This window comes from Vidua chalybeata, chromosome 28 (genome assembly GCF_026979565.1).
Source record: "Vidua chalybeata isolate OUT-0048 chromosome 28, bVidCha1 merged haplotype, whole genome shotgun sequence".
NCBI lineage: Eukaryota > Metazoa > Chordata > Aves > Passeriformes > Viduidae > Vidua > Vidua chalybeata.
The window spans coordinates 491,746-510,130 of NC_071557.1; the positions used below are offsets into that span (position 1 = coordinate 491,746).

General features: G+C 58.9%; 3 protein-coding genes across 9 annotated transcripts in view; 2 read left to right on the forward strand and 1 right to left on the reverse strand.

Moving 5' to 3' along the window:
- The window catches only part of FGFR1 (fibroblast growth factor receptor 1), a 27,896-nt gene extending 23,647 nt beyond the window's left edge, over positions 1-4,249 (forward strand). For both annotated transcript variants that reach the window (XM_053966287.1, XM_053966288.1), the window contains 6 exons: positions 28-218; positions 334-456; positions 590-660; positions 911-1,048; positions 1,476-1,581; positions 1,987-4,249. In XM_053966287.1, coding sequence (XP_053822262.1) covers positions 28-218; positions 334-456; positions 590-660; positions 911-1,048; positions 1,476-1,581; positions 1,987-2,163 — 806 coding nt within the window. In that variant the 3' untranslated portion in view covers positions 2,164-4,249. The remainder of the gene's footprint in view (positions 1-27; positions 219-333; positions 457-589; positions 661-910; positions 1,049-1,475; positions 1,582-1,986) is intronic.
- Positions 4,250-7,476: 3,227 nt separating this feature from the next.
- Positions 7,477-13,521, reverse strand: LETM2 (leucine zipper and EF-hand containing transmembrane protein 2). Of its 2 annotated transcripts, XM_053966301.1 has the most exons (10): positions 13,417-13,521; positions 12,637-13,078; positions 12,364-12,507; positions 11,984-12,118; positions 11,478-11,681; positions 10,809-10,928; positions 10,338-10,448; positions 10,119-10,205; positions 9,343-9,417; positions 7,477-8,753 (listed from the first exon to the last, which is right to left on the reverse strand). In XM_053966301.1, exons 1-10 carry the CDS (start codon positions 13,461-13,463, stop codon positions 8,703-8,705), a joined length of 1,416 nt encoding a protein of 471 aa, XP_053822276.1. In that variant the 5' UTR covers positions 13,464-13,521; the 3' UTR covers positions 7,477-8,702. The 2 variants fall into 2 exon arrangements, with proteins under 2 accessions (XP_053822276.1, XP_053822277.1); XM_053966302.1 differs by lacking the exon at positions 10,809-10,928.
- A 1,751-nt stretch (positions 13,522-15,272) lies between these two features.
- The window catches only part of NSD3 (nuclear receptor binding SET domain protein 3), a 36,171-nt gene continuing 33,058 nt past the window's right edge, over positions 15,273-18,385 (forward strand). For 4 of the 5 annotated variants that reach the window (XM_053966280.1, XM_053966283.1, XM_053966282.1 and 1 more), the window contains exon 1: positions 15,273-15,416. The gene's annotated coding sequence lies outside the window, so the exon portion shown is untranslated. Of the gene's footprint in view, positions 15,417-15,657; positions 15,768-18,385 lie in introns of those variants that run through there. The other variant, XM_053966281.1, reaches the window with a different exon arrangement.

Consider the following 18,385-nt stretch of genomic DNA (forward strand, 5'->3'; position numbering starts at 1 on the left):
CAGCCTCTCATCCCACCGTCCCCTCAGGACCCCTGTATGTGATCGTGGAATATGCCAGCAAGGGCAACCTCCGGGAGTACCTGCAGGCGCGGCGGCCGCCGGGCATGGAGTACTGCTACAACCCCAGCCGCGTCCCCGAGGAGCAGCTCTCCTTCAAGGACCTGGTCTCCTGCGCCTACCAGGTGGCGCGGGGCATGGAGTACTTGGCCTCCAAGAAGGTGAGGAGCTCCCAGGAGGCTGTGGGGGCACGGAGAGCCCCGCAGCTGGGCCTGGGGCACGCTCCCTTCCCGTCGTGGGGAAGCGCGCGGCGCTGACGGCGCCCTGCTCGGTCAGTGCATCCACAGGGACCTGGCGGCCAGGAACGTGCTGGTGACAGAGGACAACGTGATGAAGATCGCTGACTTCGGGCTGGCCCGGGACATCCACCACATCGATTACTACAAGAAGACGACAAATGTGAGTGGTGTGCGAGGGGTTCTGCGCGGCGGGGAGGCTCCAGTCCGTGCTGGGAACGCCGCACGCACGCAGGGCTCACCCCTGCCCCAGGTTCCCTCACAGCCACGAGCCATTTGTGGGTTTTGTGTCCCAGGGTCGCCTGCCAGTGAAGTGGATGGCCCCCGAGGCTCTCTTCGACCGAATCTACACCCACCAGAGTGACGTGTGAGTAGGGCCTGCTGGGGAGACGCATGGAAGGGATTTGCCTTGATTTAATGAAATTACAATTGGTGTCAGCCAACCAAAGATTTTGAATCCAAATTGTATTTGGTGCTGGGACTCATTTATCCTGAAAAGTGGAGCTGTGGATGGTCGTTCCTCCCAGCAAACCAGCCTCTCACCGTACCCAAACTGGGGCCCAGCGGGGTCTCAGTGCCCCAGAGCCGGTGCCCCAGCGTCTGCCCTGTGTTCCCAGGTGGTCCTTCGGGGTGCTGCTGTGGGAGATTTTCACACTGGGTGGGTCACCCTACCCCGGTGTGCCCGTTGAGGAGCTCTTCAAGCTGCTGAAGGAAGGTCACAGGATGGACAAGCCCAGCAACTGCACCAACGAGCTGTGAGTGCAGTGCCGGGGTGGGGAAGAGGGGTTTGAAGTCTCTGCGTGCCATTGCCGGGTGCAGAACACAGGCTGGGGAATGGAGGGTGGCAGGCAGATGTTTGGAGTTACAGTCCCAGCAGTTCCCAGCCCTGCAAAACCCTCAGTTAACCAGATTTGCAGCAATCAGCATCTCCCTGGGCAGGAGGGAATCCCAGGGTGACCCCAGCACAGGGAGCAGCCCAGACTGTGTCCGTGCTCCTCCCTTGGTTTCCTTTCCTTGCACATGGGGGATTACCCTCAACCCCTGAGTAGCATCTCCACTGGCCGTGGGTCCAGCCTGGCACAGGGACACTGGGCACACGTTCCTGGTGCTTCCCTGCTCCCGTGGGCGGGGGTCCCCAGCCGCCTGCCCCGGGCTGAGCCCCTGCCTGCCCCGCCCTCGCAGGTACATGATGATGCGGGATTGCTGGCACGCCGTCCCTTCCCAGAGACCCACCTTCAAGCAGCTGGTGGAAGACCTGGACAGGATCGTGGCCATGACCTCCAACCAGGTAGGAGAGGTGGCAGCTGGGTGAGGTGAGGGACTCCCTGGGGGCTGCCCAGTCCCCTCCTGGGCCCGTCCCTGGGGTTTGTCCCTCTCAGGAGTGACGCTGTTGAGCCAGGGACAGGCGAAATGACTCGCCCGATTTCAGAAGGCAAAATGAGCGTTTATTCAAATTCACTTCTCTCTTTTATAGAGAACATTGTGAACATTAATTCCATTGGTCTTAGAGTAAAAACATTTCACCTGCTTGGTACACTGGACTTAGGTCAGCGTGGCAGAACAGATCTATAAACAATATGAACGGAAAACAAGATAATAGATTGTTTACATTCCTCTCGGACTTTTTCCCAGGCTAAGCCTGGCAGAAATCTTTCTCTTTTTCTCTTTGACTGAACTGAGAATATCCACACAGGAGTACCTGGACCTGTCCATGCCTCTGGATCAGTATTCTCCCGGCTTCCCGGACACGCGCAGCTCCACCTGCTCCTCGGGAGAGGACTCTGTGTTTTCCCACGACCCACTCCCGGACGAGCCGTGCCTTCCCAAGTTCCCCCCTCAGCACAGCAATGGTGGACTGAAGCGACACTGAGGGTGGCACTGCCAGGGGTGCCGTGCCCGTGGACGCTGCCTGCGCAGCCTGGTTGTGCTGAGCTGTCGCAGAAGGGGTTCAGAGACATCCGTAGCATCTCGCCTAACCAAAACCACCCACCTCCTGCCAGCCTCTCCTGCCGCTCGTGCCAGCTCTCCACTGCCCAAAGGGTTCGGCTCCGGGGTTTTCATGGCGTTTCCTCCTTTCGTTTTTAAACCTCTTTTCCGTGAATTCTGTGCTTGAGTACTCCCACTTGGCTGAGCTGAAATCCTCTCCAGGGCATTGCATGGCCAAAGAGCCAGCCGGGCATCCCAGGATGGCACGTCCTGGTCGGGCACAGGGAGCTGGGCTGGTCTGCCACTCGGAGAACCTGGTGAGCCGGGAGCAGAGCCCGGCTCCTGCGGCTGCACAAGGGGGAGCCTTGGCACTCTGGGAGCCTTGGCGTGCCAGGAGCCTCACCGGTGTGCCAGGAGCCTCACTGGTGTGCCAGGAGCCTCACTGGTGTGCCGGGAGCCTCACTGGTGTGCCGGGAGCCTCACTGGTGTGCCAGGAGCCTCACCGGTGTGCCAGGAGCCTCGGCATGCTGGGAGCCTCACTGGTGTACTGGGAGCCTCACCGGTGTGCTGGGAGCCTCACTGGTGAGCCAGGAGCCTCACTGGTGTGCCAGGAGCCTCACCGGTGTGCCAGGAGCCTCACTGGTGTGCTGGGAGCCTCACTGGTGTGCCAGGAGCCTCACTGGTGTGCCGGGAGCCTCACTGGTGTGCCGGGAGCCTCACTGGTGTGCCAGGAGCCTCACCAGTGTGCCAGGAGCCTCGGCATGCTGGGAGCCTCACTGGTGTGCCGGGAGCCTCACTGGTGTGCCAGGAGCCTCACTGGTGAGCCAGGAGCCTCACCGGTGTGCCAGGAGCCTCGGCATGCTGGGAGCCTCACTGGTGTACTGGGAGCCTCACCGGTGTGCTGGGAGCCTCACTGGTGTGCCAGGAGCCTCACTGGTGTGCCAGGAGCCTCACTGGTGTGCCGGGAGCCTCACCGGTGTGCCAGGAGCCTCGGCATGCTGGGATCCTTGGCGCGCTGGGCCCCTCAGTGTGCCCGGAGCCTCGTGGTGTGGCTCAGCCCTCTCTGCCCAGGATGCCCCCGGGCCACAGGACCAGCACCTGTGGGCTTCGCCGAGCCACGCCCAGCACATCCTGGGCAGGAGCCCTGCACTGCTCAGAGGCACCGAACCCACCTGTGCTAAACCCAGAGTCCCGTGTACATAACGAAAAATATGTATAAATATGAATATATATTTACATGTCTTTTTAAAAAGGGTTGTTACCAGAGATATACCAGTTTGGTAGGAAGGTACTAGTGGCTGGTAGATATCAGTTGCTATAAAAAAAAAAAAAAAAGTCATATATTTTGCTATTTTTGCTGTTTTTATTTTTTTAAATTATGTTCTAAACCTATTTCAGTTTAGGTCCCTCGATAAGAATTGCTGCTGCTGCTTCAGTTTTATATGGGGTTGTATTAAACAGTAATAATAATGTGTCGATGCCTTTGGGGAATAATCCGTTGTCATTACGTGCCTGGCCTTGCCCTGGCCCCGGGGCTCCGGCGGGGCTGTGGCCCGTGGCCCCGCGTTGGGACGGTGCCCTGGGGAGGGATGGAGGGATGGATGGAGGGAAGGATGGAGGGATGGAGGGGGCTGTCCCCTGCCCGGCCATCGCCTGCCCGGGGGAGGAGCGGGGGGCGCCGCGGGGCTCCGGCGCGGCTCGGTGCCAGCCCCGCTCCCCGGGCGGTGCCTGCCAGTGCCTTACCGGGGGAGCAGCCCCGTCCCAGCTCTGCCGTCCGCGCTCCCCGGGCTGTCCCAGGGCCCCGGCTCTGCTCCACCGCGCTGCACCGGCACGGACGGACGGACGGACGGACGGACGGGGCGCTCCCACCTTGAACCCCTCCCTCCCTTGCCGCCGGTGCCGAGAGGCTGGAGCCAGGCCGCTGTTACTTGAAAAGTTTATTTTGCCTTTGTATGGAGAGATATTATTTGTTGTAAACTCTTCTGTAATGAATCTGGAATTCTTGTAATTATTAAAGACTTTAACCGCGACTTGGCCACCCACGGCCGTCCCTGGGGGGCGATGGGGAGGGGACTGGCGGGGCTCTGGGTGCTCAAGCTCATCCCAGCAGCACTTTGGGAAGATGTCGCTCAGGGAGCAGCCGTGACGGCAGCTGCTTTTGTGGGAATTCCGTCTTGTGGGAATTCTGTTTTCCACGGCTCCAGCGCTCCCCATAAAAACGTTTGGGCGCCCTGCACCCCACGGGGCCCGGCCAGCGGTGTGGGAGGTGGCTGATGGTGCATGGAGGGAGGGAGGGAGGGAGGGGGTGAGAGGGGCTGCCAGCCCCTCCAGAGCCCTTAAATGGTGAAGCTGAGGCAGCTGCAGCAGCACCGGCCTCCCCGGCCTTCTTAAATGCATCTGCTTGTTGCTGTTTCCCGGTGTAAATTAAATCGATCAGCTGCACTCTCTGCCCACCCCCTCTAAATTAAGTACAGCTTTTAATCAAGTGATTTATGTTGAATTTGCGGCCCTGGATTAAACTCGCAGCCCAGGCAGGGGGGCAGGGCTGGGGGCTCCATAAATCACTGCTCTCTCCGGGACCGGCTTGGCGCGGCGCAGGGAGAGCTGGAGTTGGTGTTTACATCATCCCAAACTGCAGCTCTCACCGTCTCCTGCTCATTTCCTGGGGTTACCAGGAGGGCAATTAAATATGATAATAAGCAGAGCAGCTGCAGCAGAGCTGCTGGTGCTCCCCGCCGGGCTGGGGAAGGGGGAAAGGCAGCTGGGTGCCCACGGCATTCCGTGGGGACACAGCATGGAGGGTCCCCGGGGTGCTGCCCCGGCTGGCGCCCAGCAGAAACCACGGAGGCCGATGGGACCGGGCTGCCTGAGCGCTGGAGCCCAGCAGGAAGATCCAGCTCCTCTCTGCTCCTCCTGGTAAGCCATCCTCTCCGTGTGGGCAAGCGGGGAGATGGGCATAACCCCAAAACTGACCTCAGCACCCCACAGGCCCCACCCAGCGCTGGGGGGTCCTGCAGGACCAGAGCACCCCCCAGCTGGGACCCTGCCCAGGGGGTGCCTGCAGCCCCTCCTGCTCTGCCCAGCACCAGCTCTCTGCTTAGGGGGGGAAATGGCTCCAGGGCAATGGAGGAGCTGAAGGTGCCCCTCAGGAGCTCCTGAGTGGGTGGGGTGTGCTGGGCATCAGCGCCTGCTGAGTGCTTGGCCTCCGGCACGTTTGGCTCTCGCAGCATCCTTTGTCTTCACTCCTCGCCCTCCTCGTTCTCTCCTTTTAAAGCCCTCGGACTGTGCAGGGCCGGGACAATCTCCTGGCCCCAGCCCAGGCTGTGGCTGCTCTGCCAGCGCTGAGCTGGGCTCTGTCCCCGTGCCAGCCGTGGCAGGAGCCTCCTGTGCCATTCCACCTCGGCACAGGTCCCACGGCTCCGAGCAGGGCTCAGCGGGTGCGTGGGGAGCAATCCCCCAGCCTGGGGGCCGTGGCTGCCCCTAGCCCCCTCAGCTGCCCTCTGTCCCCCGTGTCCCGCCCAGCTGTGGGGTCAGCAGGACCCCAGGGTGCAGCTCCAGCCTACCCGGCCCCCGACAGCCGAGCAGAGCCAGAGCCAGGTGTGTGCAGCTGCAGCTGGGGCACACAGCTCCCCCAAACCCCTGCTGTCCTGGGCCCTGCCTGCACCATGAGGAGAAGCAGGCTGGGCAGTGGCGTGGGACCATCCCTGGGGACACCTTGGGGACGTTGCCCCCTGCACCCCATCCCGCTCCATGCAAGGTTCGGCAACGGAGGCCTTGTCCCACAGGACTTTAGGCTGGGATAAAGCTCCATCTCCTTTGTTACACGTTTATAGCAGAGGCAGAAGGGCTGCAGGAATGTGGCGCTGGGATCCGGGAGCTGTAAATCCCAGCCTTTGTTGTGCTTGGGCCGCACTAAATCACTGCTTTTCCCTCTGAATACTAATCTCCCCCAAAAGTGCTGACCGGGGCACCTTTCCGCAGCAGCTTTCTGGGGAAGAGGCTGACGCAAGGCGCTGGCACAGGAGCAGCATCCAGCAGAAATCCCCGGCTGCGGGCAAGGCGCTGCCCCGGCCCCGGGGCGGGACGGACACGGGCGCCACGACACCCGGCTCCGGGCCGGAGCGGAGTGCGAGGATGCCCGGGGGAAGGATAAACAGCCGAGGAGCTGGTTCTGCAGGCTGAGGGGAGACTGGAAGGTGTTTGGCACCGGCGTGGCTGGAAAAGCTCTCCCCACGCCAAAGCACACACGGCCTTGGATCTCGGCAGCGTTTCATTTGCCCAGTGCTGCAGAACAGAATCCCGTGATTTATGGGGCTCCACGGGGGTCGTTTCCTCCCCTCGCTCGGAAGGTCATGCAGCAGAATTGCTGCCTCTCCCCTCTGTGTGCCTGCAGGGTACTGCGTCCTGGGAAGTGCCTGGGGTCCCCACATGCCAGGCAGAGGTGGGACATGGGCACGTCCCCAAGAGCCCTGCGGCAGCAGTGACCCGTGAGGCTGGGGAAGGAGGGCAGTTTTGAACTGAAAATGGGTTTGTTCAGGGGTGTGTAAAGGGTTCACCCCCCTCTGCCTGCTCCCCTGGGAGGAGAGAGGCTTTGCCACAGCCTGTGCTCACTTCAGGCTGACCCCGGGTGTGGGGCTGGTGGTCACCGCGGGACATCCAAGGAAGAGCGAGTCCCAGCTTCCAGATCTTTCTAAACGGAAAACGCAGGAGGCAAATGGACACACGGGCCCTCGCACACCCTCGGGTGTGACGCGGTCGTGGTGGTGCACGGCTGGAGGATGGGGACGCGGGAGGCACCAGAGCCCACCCAGAGCTCGCCCCCGCAGGGCGGTGCCCAGGTGATGCCCGGGCTCCCCGCCAGCCCCTCTTCGCTCTCCATCTGCGAAACCTCTCAGCAGAGGAATGTGCTGCTCCCTCGGCAGCCGGCGCCGCTGGCTCTGCCTTCATCCCGCCCAGGACACCCGCCAGCCTCCTCCTCTCCCTCCGGCCGGAGCGGGGGCTGCCCGGCAGGAGCTCCCCGAGCCCTCGGAGCCGGCACAGGTGGGTGCTCGGATGGAGCAGGGAGCTCTCCGGGCCGCTGGAGGCCGGCTGGCAAATGAAGGAGCCGTTACCTGATCACTTCACCCCAAACCTCCCCGGGCTTCCAAAGGCTGCCAGAGAAATGCGGCCGGGTTTGGGAGTGGAGCAGTGACGGGGGGGGGAGTCCAGGCGGGAGGAGATGCCTTCCCTCGTTCCGGCGCTAAGAGGCAGCAGCGACTCCACAGCAAGGTGTTATTTTATTGAAATAACATTTGTCCCCATCTATTAGACACAGATCCGGCACTGCGGGTGGGATGAACAGGGAGAGGCTCAGGTACAGAGCCAAGGACACAGGACACCTGACAGCTGGCTCTGTGTTGCTGTAGGAGCCTGAGGCCTCGGGTTTAAAGTGCTGCTCACACCTGAGCTTGGAGAACTGGCTTTCAGTCAGGTTGTTCTAAAGGCTGTCTGACCTCTGGAAGAGACATTTCATTCCTACTTAGCACCAAATCTAATTTTACAGTAAGTATAAATATATACATATTTAAAATCCATGTGAGTAATTTCTCAGCATTTACATAGGACAGAGTAAAAAATTTAACAAATGCTAAAAACAGCTTTTCAGTATCCTCTGAGAGTCTGGCAATAACTGAGTCATCACTGGAGTGTGTGAGGAGTCACTTTGCAAGCACTGGAGAGCACTTGGTGTGTAGTCTGAGCCTGGTGAGGATTAACCAAAGCTCCACGCTTGGGAGAGGTGTGCAGGTCCCGGGCTGCTCCCTCTCCTGACCCAGAGGGATGCTGAAAGTGCAAGTCTGATTCTGTCACAGTGTGTGGCACCTGCACAGCTCCCACTGGGGAAGCAAACCCTCACAGGAGGGGGCTGTTCCTGTCACTGCTCTGCTCCTGTCCAGCAAGGCCTGAAGTCCTTCTGCTCGGTCCTGGCACAGCACAGAGTGCTGCTCCCTCCCTCCCTGTGGTCACCCTCCTCAGTAAAACTGTGGCCACGTGGGCTGGTCACTGGCTAAAACACCCTAGTCAGGGCCAAGAGCCTGAGCTGTGACACTCAGGACAAGCTGCTGGCCCTGGGTGTGTGGGGATGTTCCTGCAGAGGATTTCAGGCTTTGCTGGACCCCAGCCCAGCTTGTTCTGTGCACAGGCCACTCTAACACGAAAAGCTGCCTTTGCTAAGCACAAACACCTGCTCAGGAACAGCACAGACAGCAGCACCATTATTAACATATTTACACCATAAGTTAAAAGTAGCAGGGCAAGGATCCAGCACAGAAGAGATGTCTGGGGCCATCCAGACAGCAGTGGCCTAGTTGCTAGCAAGCTCGGGACAGAGAGAGAGGCCCCTGAGGGCTACTGCCTCCCTGTGTGGAGCAGCCTCCTGGGAAATCCCTGCTCCCTTTGCAGGAGGTGTGGAGATGGAAGCTGCTTCCTCCCAGTGCTGGCTCCAGGTCAGGCTCCGTTGGCACCGGCCTTGCTGCTCTGGGATGCTTCCATTTTGGTCTAGGGACAAAAGAAAAGGGCAGATTTTAGGCAGTACTAGTGTTTCTTGAAATTCAAGATATTTTCTGAAGGTGTCTTCCCATTTAGCATGGGAAGCTGCTCTGGAGAGTAACAGCTGATGAGGAGCAAAGTTCTTCAGGTTAAAGGAGATAGGAGTCTGTCTGGACTCCCAAACTTGCCTTAAGCAGCATCCCAGATGTGCACACAAGCACCTAAATTGAAATCAAATATTCACAGAAAGAAAATGGGCAAAACAAAGACAATCACTGCAGAAATATTTTTACAGATACGAAGTGGCTCTCACCCTGGTGACTGCGAGGGAAGGCTGGTCTGTCCTAGTGGCCCAAGGCAGATTATTAAGGAAGAGTACAAGGATAAAGCAGTAATTCCCCCCAGTTTGACTGCTCTCTGCCATCTGTGGTATCTCTGTATTGAACAGCCCCCAGTGCAGTTCTCATCCAGCTTCTCCAGCTGCTCCCTGAACTCAGCAGTGTTCACAGCATCCTGTACTAAGAACTTCCTCGGTTTGGCTGCAAGCTGTGTGAAGAACAAGCTCCTTTGGGAAGTGTAAGAACTCTGACAAGCTCACCTCTCGTGGGGAAGGCTTCACTGACGCTTCAGAGAATGGCAGTTTCTCTGTTGGCTGGGACACAAATTCTTCATTCTTTAAGGAAAAAGCAGCTGTAAGTCACAGAACCCTCTCAGAAAGGCCTGAACCCCCAGGCCCTTCTCCCTTCTGACAAGGCTGTTCCCTGCTCACTCTGTGAAAGCTGTGCTGGTATTTCCATTGTTTCCCCAGCACAGTTTAACTGTGTGGAAATATTTCTGGCAGTTGATACAATATTCTTTGATTCCTGCTGCTGCTTTTATCAGCTGGGACTAATCTAAGGAATTCACTGCAGTGTGATGCTGAGAACCATATGCTCTGGCTTTCTTACTCTAGATATTTTTGGCTCATTTTGTCCTGGAAAACTGAACCCAAATTCAGTAAGAAGGCTAAAAACAAGTCCTCTTTAACTGGCTTCTCTGTGCTGAATGTACCTGGGCTGAGGCCTGAAGCAATTCAGGCTGAGTCCTCCCTGGCTGGGAGCCAGTACCATGGTACTGAATAACCAGCTGCTCCCAGCACAGCACCACTTGTGCCACGGCAGATCCCTGCTCCCTTCCCTTGCCTCTCAAATCAGAACATGCAACTGTGAGGCTCCTGGGGGGGAAAACACCCACACAGTGCAAGAACAGACGCTGCTCATGCTCTGTGCCATGGTGTCAAACTTTGGTTTTGTCCAGCTTTGGAAAGGTTTGGTCACACTCAATTCCCAACGATGTCAGCACATGTTTTCCTGCTTGCAGACTGCTGTTTCTAACCTTTCTTCCCTGTACAACAGGGGCAGGATCCAGGAGGGTCTCCTGACCTTCAAGCACAGGTGTCATCACTCCAGCAGCTTCACCTCTCTGCAGAAGAACAGAGAGTCGTAACTTCAGTCCACTTGTAGGATCAGAAAACAAGATTCCGTCACAGCCCTTCATTTTTATAACGTATAATGGTTGAGCTATTAACCTAAGAGCTTTATTCAAACCACTCACCTTGTTCTGTGGAATGGGAACAGATTGTGGCTTTAGGTCTATTAAGTACAAGGCACGGGAGAGCAGGAGGAGAGAAGAGGGAACGTTCTCCTTTAAATGCAGATCCAGCCACTGTTGGAAGAAAACAGAAGGAAAAAATGCTTCATATTGGCTCTACGTGAGCATTTATTAATACAACACTCTGTCCTTAAAGCAATCTTGAGTTTGGATAATACAGTTTTAAGATACCAGAATGGGAAGAAATGGGTCTGAAGAGTTAGGAATACCCCCCACTTCACCCTGCTCCCATCTGGCCTTGGTTCTATTTCTATTTCTACACCTATTTCTCTTTAGTCTAGGACATAATCTGGACCCTTCATGCCTTACAGCTCGGCTCTGCGGGTGAGGATCCAGCCTGAAACTCGTGAATTCTCAGGAAGCTGTGCCTGCCCTACCTGGGCACTGCCTGGAACCTGGCCAGGGCACACTCACCTGGCCCAGCTGCTCCTTCAGCTGCTCCTCAGAGAGCCCCAGTGACCGCATCCCTCTGGCCCTGCAGGCGCTCTGCAGCTCCGGCACGCTCAGCCCACTGACCCCTTCCTTGGCAATCACCTGGAATGAACAGCAGCGTTCCCATCCGGGCTCGGGGTAAGCCAAGGCCCTCTTGCACCTGAAGGGACTTCTGGAGGTGCCCAGTCCAATCTCCTGCTCAAAACTGCTCAGCATTTTCCATTTGTGCTTTGAACCTCTTCAGGGATGGGGATTCCACAGCCTCCAGACAAACTGTTCCACTGTTTACCCACTCACTGATTTTAATTTTTTTCCTTATCAAGCTGAAATTTCCCTTGCTGCAACTTATGGCCACTACCTGCTGTCCTTCCACTCTGCACATATAAGCCTGGCTCCAATTTCCAAATAACCCCACTGCACACTGAAAAACGTCCCTTTTTCCTAAGTCAGCACGACTCCAAAACCAAACGTTCTGGTGACAATATCTGCAGTGCCACCTCCGCTGGAGCTCCCCAAAGACAGCAAGGGTGCAGGGAGGTGAACTCCCACTCTGTTTCCTTCTGGGATCTCTGCCGGGGGAGGATGTGACTCCCATCAGTGCCAGGGTGTGTGGGCAGTGCAGGCAGCTCCCGGGCGCTGCTGCGGACCCACCTCGTCGTCGGCCTTGATGCTGCGCAGGCGCAGCAGCAGCTGGAAGCGCAGCAGGTTGTTGGTGCCCAGGGGCTGCAGCTCCAGCAGCTTGCACAGGGCCACCAGCTGCGGCCGCTCCAGGTGCTCCAGGGTCAGCTCGTCCTCCAGGAGCTCGGAGAAGCGCAGGATCTCCTGCGTGCTGGGCTGCCGGCCGCCGGCAGGGAGCTGAGGGGAGGCACAAGCAGGGCGAGGCTCAGCGGGATCAGCAGCTGGGAACCTCCTCCCCCTTCCCCTTCCCCACGGGGGAGGTCCTGGCCCTGCTGGGGACGGCGCGATACAGTTAAAATCACAGTGAAACTGTTACTGAGCTGCAAGTTCCACAGGGCGGAAGGCTCGCCCTCCCAGGATGGGAATTCCTGTGAGCAGGGCTGCCAGCTGCTCTGTCTCCACAATCCCCGGACAAATCCCATGCTCTCTGCCCCAGCCAGCAGCTCTAAGGGTGTGTCTGTGCATGGCTGCCATCCTACCTCGTGCAGGTAAAAGGAGAATTGTTTCCCTTGTGCTGTGTCCGCCTTGTTCCTTTTGGCCATCTCTGCAATGGTCTCCCGCAGGAACTTGGCTAACTCCAGCTTTGCACTCAGCTTCTTCTTCTGCTTTTCTTCCTTCATTTGGGAAATGCAGAGTTATGAATCAGAAAATGGCACTGCTGTGCACATTCCTTCTGAGCCCTGTCTGCAGCACAGCCTTCCAGCTGTCCCGCTCAGCTCAGGAACAAGCTGGGAACGTCTCCGGCAGGGCGTGAGGCTGAGCCTCGCTGGCAGCAGCAGGCAGGGAACAGCAGCCCTGCACAGCTGCACAGATGTTCTGAGGAGCTGGGACGCTCCGCAGCCTCACAGAGGACACAAACCTTTTTGGACTCCGTCTCGAACGTCGAGGGCAGCATTTCAGGGAAGAGCTTCAGGAACACAGGTAACAGGAACTCCATGAAGGGGACAATGACAAACACCAGGAAGGGAACCAGGCGGAAGAGATCTGCACAAGTCCTCAGCAGCTGTGTGGAGAAAAGCACAGCAGGGATTAGCCCGAGATCATCACTCAGCCAGACACACACACACAGCGTGTCCAAAGAAGGGGTTAAGCCTCCTAGTGCATCACTTTATCCAGCTGTTGTGGCACTTACCCTTCTCCTCTCCCTGCTGCTGAGCACCTGCCCGTGGAGCAGCCTCCACACCATCCTGGCAGCCACCTTGGTGTCAGTCCAGAGCAGGTGCAATCCCTTGCAGAAATGCTTCAGCTCACCCACGGCTCTCTGTCCCAAGGACTTCCTTCCCTCAGGAGCCGGCAGGATCTGCTTGCCCGGGCTTGTAGCAGCTTTAGCCTGGCTCCTGGGGCTCCCGCGGGGCGGGGGCTCACCTGGGAGCTGCTGCCGGGGGCTGCTGGAGGTGTGCAAGGTGTGGGCAGGCGAGCCAGGCAGGGCGGCGCCCAGGCAGGCGCGGCGTGGCCAGGGCTGGCTTTTGGAGTCCCTGGAGCTCCGGGTCAACTGCGGACCCACCAGCCGGACAAGAGCGAGGGCTGGCGAGCACGGAGGGCTGCAGTGCGCCAGGAGAGGGCAGGCCCTGGAACTGGAGACGGGCCTCGGTAAGAACGGAGCAGGAGAACACCTGCCGAGGCACCACACCCGAACCTTCTCAGCACCGAACGAGCCTCGGGCGATCGGTTCTGAGAGCCCGCGCCCCCCGCGAACGGCTGAAATACCGAGAACTGCGCTAGCAGCTCATCCCTGGGGGCTCGGCCCCGCAGCGCCTCTGGGAAGCCGCTTTAGGGGGACAAAAGCAGGGATAAAAGCAGGGATAAAAGCTGGGACAAAAGCAGGGATAAAAGCAGGGACAAAAGCAGGGATAAAAGCTGCAAACCCCCCCGGGGCCCGCCCGACCCCGCGCGCAGCGAGCCCGGGGCTCACCTGGCCCTGGCCGCGGCCAGGAGCGCGCTACAGCCGCACGCGGCCATGGCTGGGCCGGGCGCGGCGGGCCCTCACCCCCGGCAGCGGCGGGGGGCGGCGGCGGCGGGCGCCGGGGGGCGCCGGGGCCCGGCCGGCCCCATCCCGGAGCGCTGCCGGGCGTGGCGGGGCCGGGCCGGGGGCTCCGACACCGCCGCTCTGCGGCCCCTGTGCTCGTGCCAGTCCCGGCGCTGCCGACCCGTGTCCCGGTCCCCCGGTCCCGGTCCCGGTCCCGGTCCCGGTCCCGCTTCCGCTTCCGGTTCCGCCCACCGCCGGCCGCACTCCTCCTGCCCCTCCCACCCGTCCCGTCGTGCCCCGCGCGCGCCGCTCGGACCCGCGGCCGCTCTGTGGTGCCCGCGCCGTGACGCCACCGCGCCGGCGCCACGCCTCCTCGACGCCAGCCAACCAGAAGCCGGAATGGCGGCCCTGCCGGAGGCCCGCCCAATGGGAGCGGGGCGGGGCGTGGCCTGACCCGAGGAGCCCTCGGGAAGAGCCGCTGATTGGGTGCGCGAGCGGCAGCGGCGCGCGGGCTGTGACGTCACGTGCCGGTGCGTGACGCCACCGCGGGACGGAGGGGGGGGCGCGTTGCGCGTGACGTCACGCGCGCGGCGGGCGCCCGGGGCCGGCCCGCGGGGCCTCGAAGCCTCCGGCGGAGCCGCGCCGGGGCCCGCCCGCCGCTCCCGGCACGGCGCCTCCAGAGCGCGGCCAGGAGCCTCCCGCCGTGCCCGGCCTGGCCTGCGACACGTGCGGGGATCCCCGCAGCAGCCGCGCAGCGCCTGCCCCCGCTCGCTGGGAGGAGCCGCTCCCGGTGTCCCCGGGCGGCGGGAAGCCGTTCCCCGCGCCGGCCCTGTCCGCGGTGCCCGTAAACACCCAGAGCGCCTGCGGAGCGGCTCTGCGCCTGAGGGAGCAGAGGGAGAGACAAGCCCTGCCGCGTGTGCGGGGCGGCGGGAACACGCTGACGGCTGGAGAGCCCTTCAGCAGGTGCCAGCTGACCTGGTCCCTTGAAATTTTCAAGGTCCCTTCCAAGCCGAGCCATTCTGACACTCCACGAAGCACTACCTGGTTTTCAGAGACTAGAAGAGGAAAAGCATTTCATTGCCCCAGGGAATAAAGGTGCCGGAACCCTTTGGCTAACGGTTGCCCAAAGAGTGTTTTAAAAAGTAGAAAATAAAATGGGGTAGACGGGCGAAAAAGGGTTCAGAGCTCTTGTGTCTGCTGCCAGAGCTGCCAGTACGAAACTGGGCTTTAAACACATTTGGAGTCTGTCTGAAAGAGATTTTCCTGTGGGAATGAGGGACAAAGGTGAGCGTCCTCTCCTGTTCCTGCGCTGTGCACGGGCCTTTAGGAAGGTCCCTAAAGTGAGGGGCAGAGTCACTTTTTAAATCTCCTTTCTTACAGCTCTTCCCAGCCCAGCCCCTCGTCCCTGTTGTCCCAGGAGCCCAGAAATGCACACAAACGCCGCCAGTGCTCTCCTGTCCCCGCGTCCCCCCGGCGCTCACGCCGCCGCCACCCCCCGGCCGAACTACATCTCCCGTGGTGCCTCGCGGCGGGCACCGCCCGAGCGGCCAATGGGCGACGGCGGCGCGTGCGCGCGCGGCTGCGCAGTGCGGCGGCGGCGGGGGGCGGGCGGGGGCGGAGGCGCTCGGCGGGGCCGCACCGGCACAGCCGCTCCAGCGCCGCCGCCGCCGCCAGCGCCTCCCTCGGCCGCCGACCCGCCGGACCCGCCGGGCCCCGCCAGCGCCTCCCTCGGCCGCGGCGGGCGCTGGGGGGCGGGCGGCCTCCCCGGGGCGGAGCCGGCGCCAGCGGCGGGGGCGCGGAAATCGAGGCCGGGGCTCCGTCGCGGCCTTGCTGGTGCTGCGGGAGGAGGAGGAGGAGGCGGAGGCCCCGCGCCGCCCCCGCCGCCGCCTTTGTCTGCGCGGGGCCGGGCGGACGCGGCGGGGCCGTGAGAATGGAACTGACTGAAGGTGAGCGCGGGGCCGCGGCGGCCCCGGGGCGGAGGGGCCGCGGCCGCCATGTTGCTGCGGGAGCTGCGGCGGCCCCGGGGCGGCGGGGCCGGGCCCCGGGCAGAGCCCGGGCAAAGCAGAGCCCGGGCAGGGCAGAGCCCGGGCACGGCGGGCCCGGCGCCGTTCCCCCCGCGCTCCCCGCTCCGGCCCCGCGGCTCTCACCGCGGCCGAGCCCCGACCTGCTGCGGCCGAGGAGTTCGGGGCTGCGCCGAGCGGAGCCGTCGGTGTCACCGTGCCGCGGCCTCCGCAGCTCGAGGAAAAGGAGGAGAAGGGTTTTTATTGCGCGCGGGAAGAGCTGCGCGTCGGCGAAGGGTTTGTTGTCGCTCTGGTGTTATTTTTTTTGCGGTGCTGTTGCGTTGGTGCTGCACTTTGTTGTGGTCTCGCTGCGCTTTCGTTTCGCTGTCGATACGCTCGCTCGGTGGTTTCAGTGCAGGTTGCTGTTAAAAGTCGTAAGGATGACATAGTTCTACAGGTATATAGCAGCCCGAAGGACAGTATTAAGTAGCCAGTAGTTGATGGGAAAACTGTAGCGTGTTTTGATGGCTGTTCAAGTCTTTCAGTGACCTTTTGCAGAGATGCACAGTGAATGCTTTGGTAGTTTTATATATATATATATATATAAATATTTAATTATTATTACTAATTATTTTTATGAACTGCTTGAAAGGATTTTGCTCCAAAACCTGAGCATGTCCTTTATGAAGGTGCAGGGTTAAGAGAGCAGGATGGTGGTCAAAGACTGTATGTTTTGTCTTAATGCAAACATATTTTGCGTTTTCCAGTTTCACGACTTTGCCTGAGTTTGAGGGGGTTTGTGTGGGACACGTTGTGGTTCTTGCCCTGGCTGTGATCTCTGACTTCTGGCTTCATAGCAGTATTAGCCCATGACTTTTCCTGAAGATCCAGAGTTTTTGCTCCATGTTTTCCATTTGAATCCCATGGCTCTCCAAACAAACGAGCTCCTTTTTCAGACAAACCCCTTTTCTCTGCTGTCCAAGTTGTTTCTTTCCACAGCGCCGTGGGAAACTTCTTCCAAATGCCCTTATCAAGCCCAGTTACAGACGTGACTGTTTTTTCTGGCATTCAGAAACCAAATACAAAACACCTTTACAAAGGTGCACAGGGAAGCAGCCTCACCTCATGCTTTAAAGTTTGTCAAGAGGCCTCTGATTCACCACTGGTGTCTGCCAGGAGGAACAGCTCAGTCCAGCTGGAGTCAGGAAAAATCCACAGGCTGCGGGTTTCCTGTTAGAGACTCAGGTGCAGGTGAAAGTTTGGCGTTGTCTTAACGTGGGCAAACAGAGCTTTGTCTGGGGGATTTGGTAAGGACGTGCAGAGAAGGATGGGACAAAGCAGATTGCACAGACTGGGTGCAGGGATTAGCAGGAACAATTGTTTTATTTCTCTCTGCAGTTCAGACAGTTCTGACCCACCGGGGTGATGTTCCAGGTGACAGAGGTGTCCCTCTGGGTCATGGTTAATGTCGCTAGAGGCAGTGGGTGTGCTCAGCTCAGGGGAGGAGGGAGGTGCAGGGGTGTGTGTGAACTGCAGGCTTAGGGTTTTGAGAGGTCAGGAGTGATTGCATCACTTCAGACACCCGGCCTGTCCAGCCAGGCAGCTCTGTCTGTCTGTCACACACCTGCAGCAGGGAACAGCTACTGAGAGCAGTTGCTGCGTTGGTTGGGTGCTTGAGGAGAGCAGCACCAGTGCAGCTTGGACGCTCTGGGATGAAACAGCACAGGAAATGGCAGTGAACATCTGTGGGGTAAGGAGGGGTGTGAGCAGAGGTTCTCTGGTTTAGTCTGTGTGGACAGGAACTGGGTGGTATTTGGACATAAAGATGTCCTGGAACTTCTGCTTTTGAGGGTGGTGACAGAAAGCCCAGCTCAGGGTGACGAGGCAGTGACACGGTTCTGAGCACACACGGCTGACTCACAGCAGTGCTTCCAGCTCCCCTAGGAGCCAGCAGGCCAGCTCCTGCCTCACAACACACACCTTCCACCCAGAAAACGCCTCACCTCTGGCTGCACTAACCCTGGGTGGGCACTGTCGACAGAAAAGGGTGGGAAAAGGTTTGGTGAAAAGTCTGTTTAAAATGTGTGCATGCTGGACTTCATCAGTAGCTGTTGTGTTTCTCCCTGCTGTGGCCACAGCCAGTCTCAGCCAAACCTACAGAACTCCCTGACTGGGAATAAGAAAAGCTGTTACCACACAGGATGGGAGTTGTTTGATAATCTGAGGTCAGTTGTTGTTTAGTCCAATGCAGCATGGAAGCAAGGTTTGAGAACTTCAGGTCGTGTTTTCTGAGAGAAAAGTTGAAAAATGCTCATGCTAAAACTGGTTTTAGATAAGTGCAATTGTTGGTGAAAAGGTGAACCTGGAGGATCCATAATCTCTGCAAAACCTTCCCCTCACTGAGCACTCGCTCTTGGAGTGGAACTGATTTTTTGAGTTGTGCTCAGTTGAGCTGAGAAGCTTGGGATGGGAATTGAAGCTAACAGTGTTCACTTAAGGAAGAGCTCTGCTAGGCTGACCTGCCTTCTTCTGTGCTGCTTATATTTTTCCATTTACCTTTTCCTCTGTTACTTTGAATTGTGACTCTCCCATGGACGACAGGGAAATATTTACTGAAGGTGTGTCAAGTCTCAGCATTTGTAAATGGCCCTGTGTCCCTGTCTGTCCTGGGAAAGGACTAGAACAGAATGGGGCACTCTCACCTTCAAAGAGGAAACTCTCATTAGGAAATTCAGTAGCACTTTTGAAAGTGTTAATTTGAAATTGTTTTATTGTTGATTTCAAGTTGTTTGCAGCCACAGTGAAATGTCCATTTCCTATAAACTTGGAAGTGATGAAACTGTTTCTTTATCTGTTGATCTCCAGTGTTGTATCAGTGCAGGATCTGTTATGGGTCATGTTTGGAAGCCAAACTG

What these genes read in the sequence shown, in the direction of transcription:
- LETM2 (XM_053966301.1), bottom strand. Translation starts at nt 13,463, where the DNA reads ATGGCCGCGTGCGGCTGTAGCGCGCTCCTGGCCGCGGCCAGGGCCAG. An exon ending in TTCCCATTCCACAGAACAAG is followed by an intron (nt 10,206 to 10,337) that starts GTGAGTGGTTTG and finishes GTTCTTCTGCAG; the next exon opens with AGAGGTGAAGCTGCTGGAGT. An exon ending in CTGTTGTACAGGGAAGAAAG is followed by an intron (nt 9,418 to 10,118) that starts GTTAGAAACAGC and finishes TTTTCCTTAAAG; the next exon opens with AATGAAGAATTTGTGTCCCA.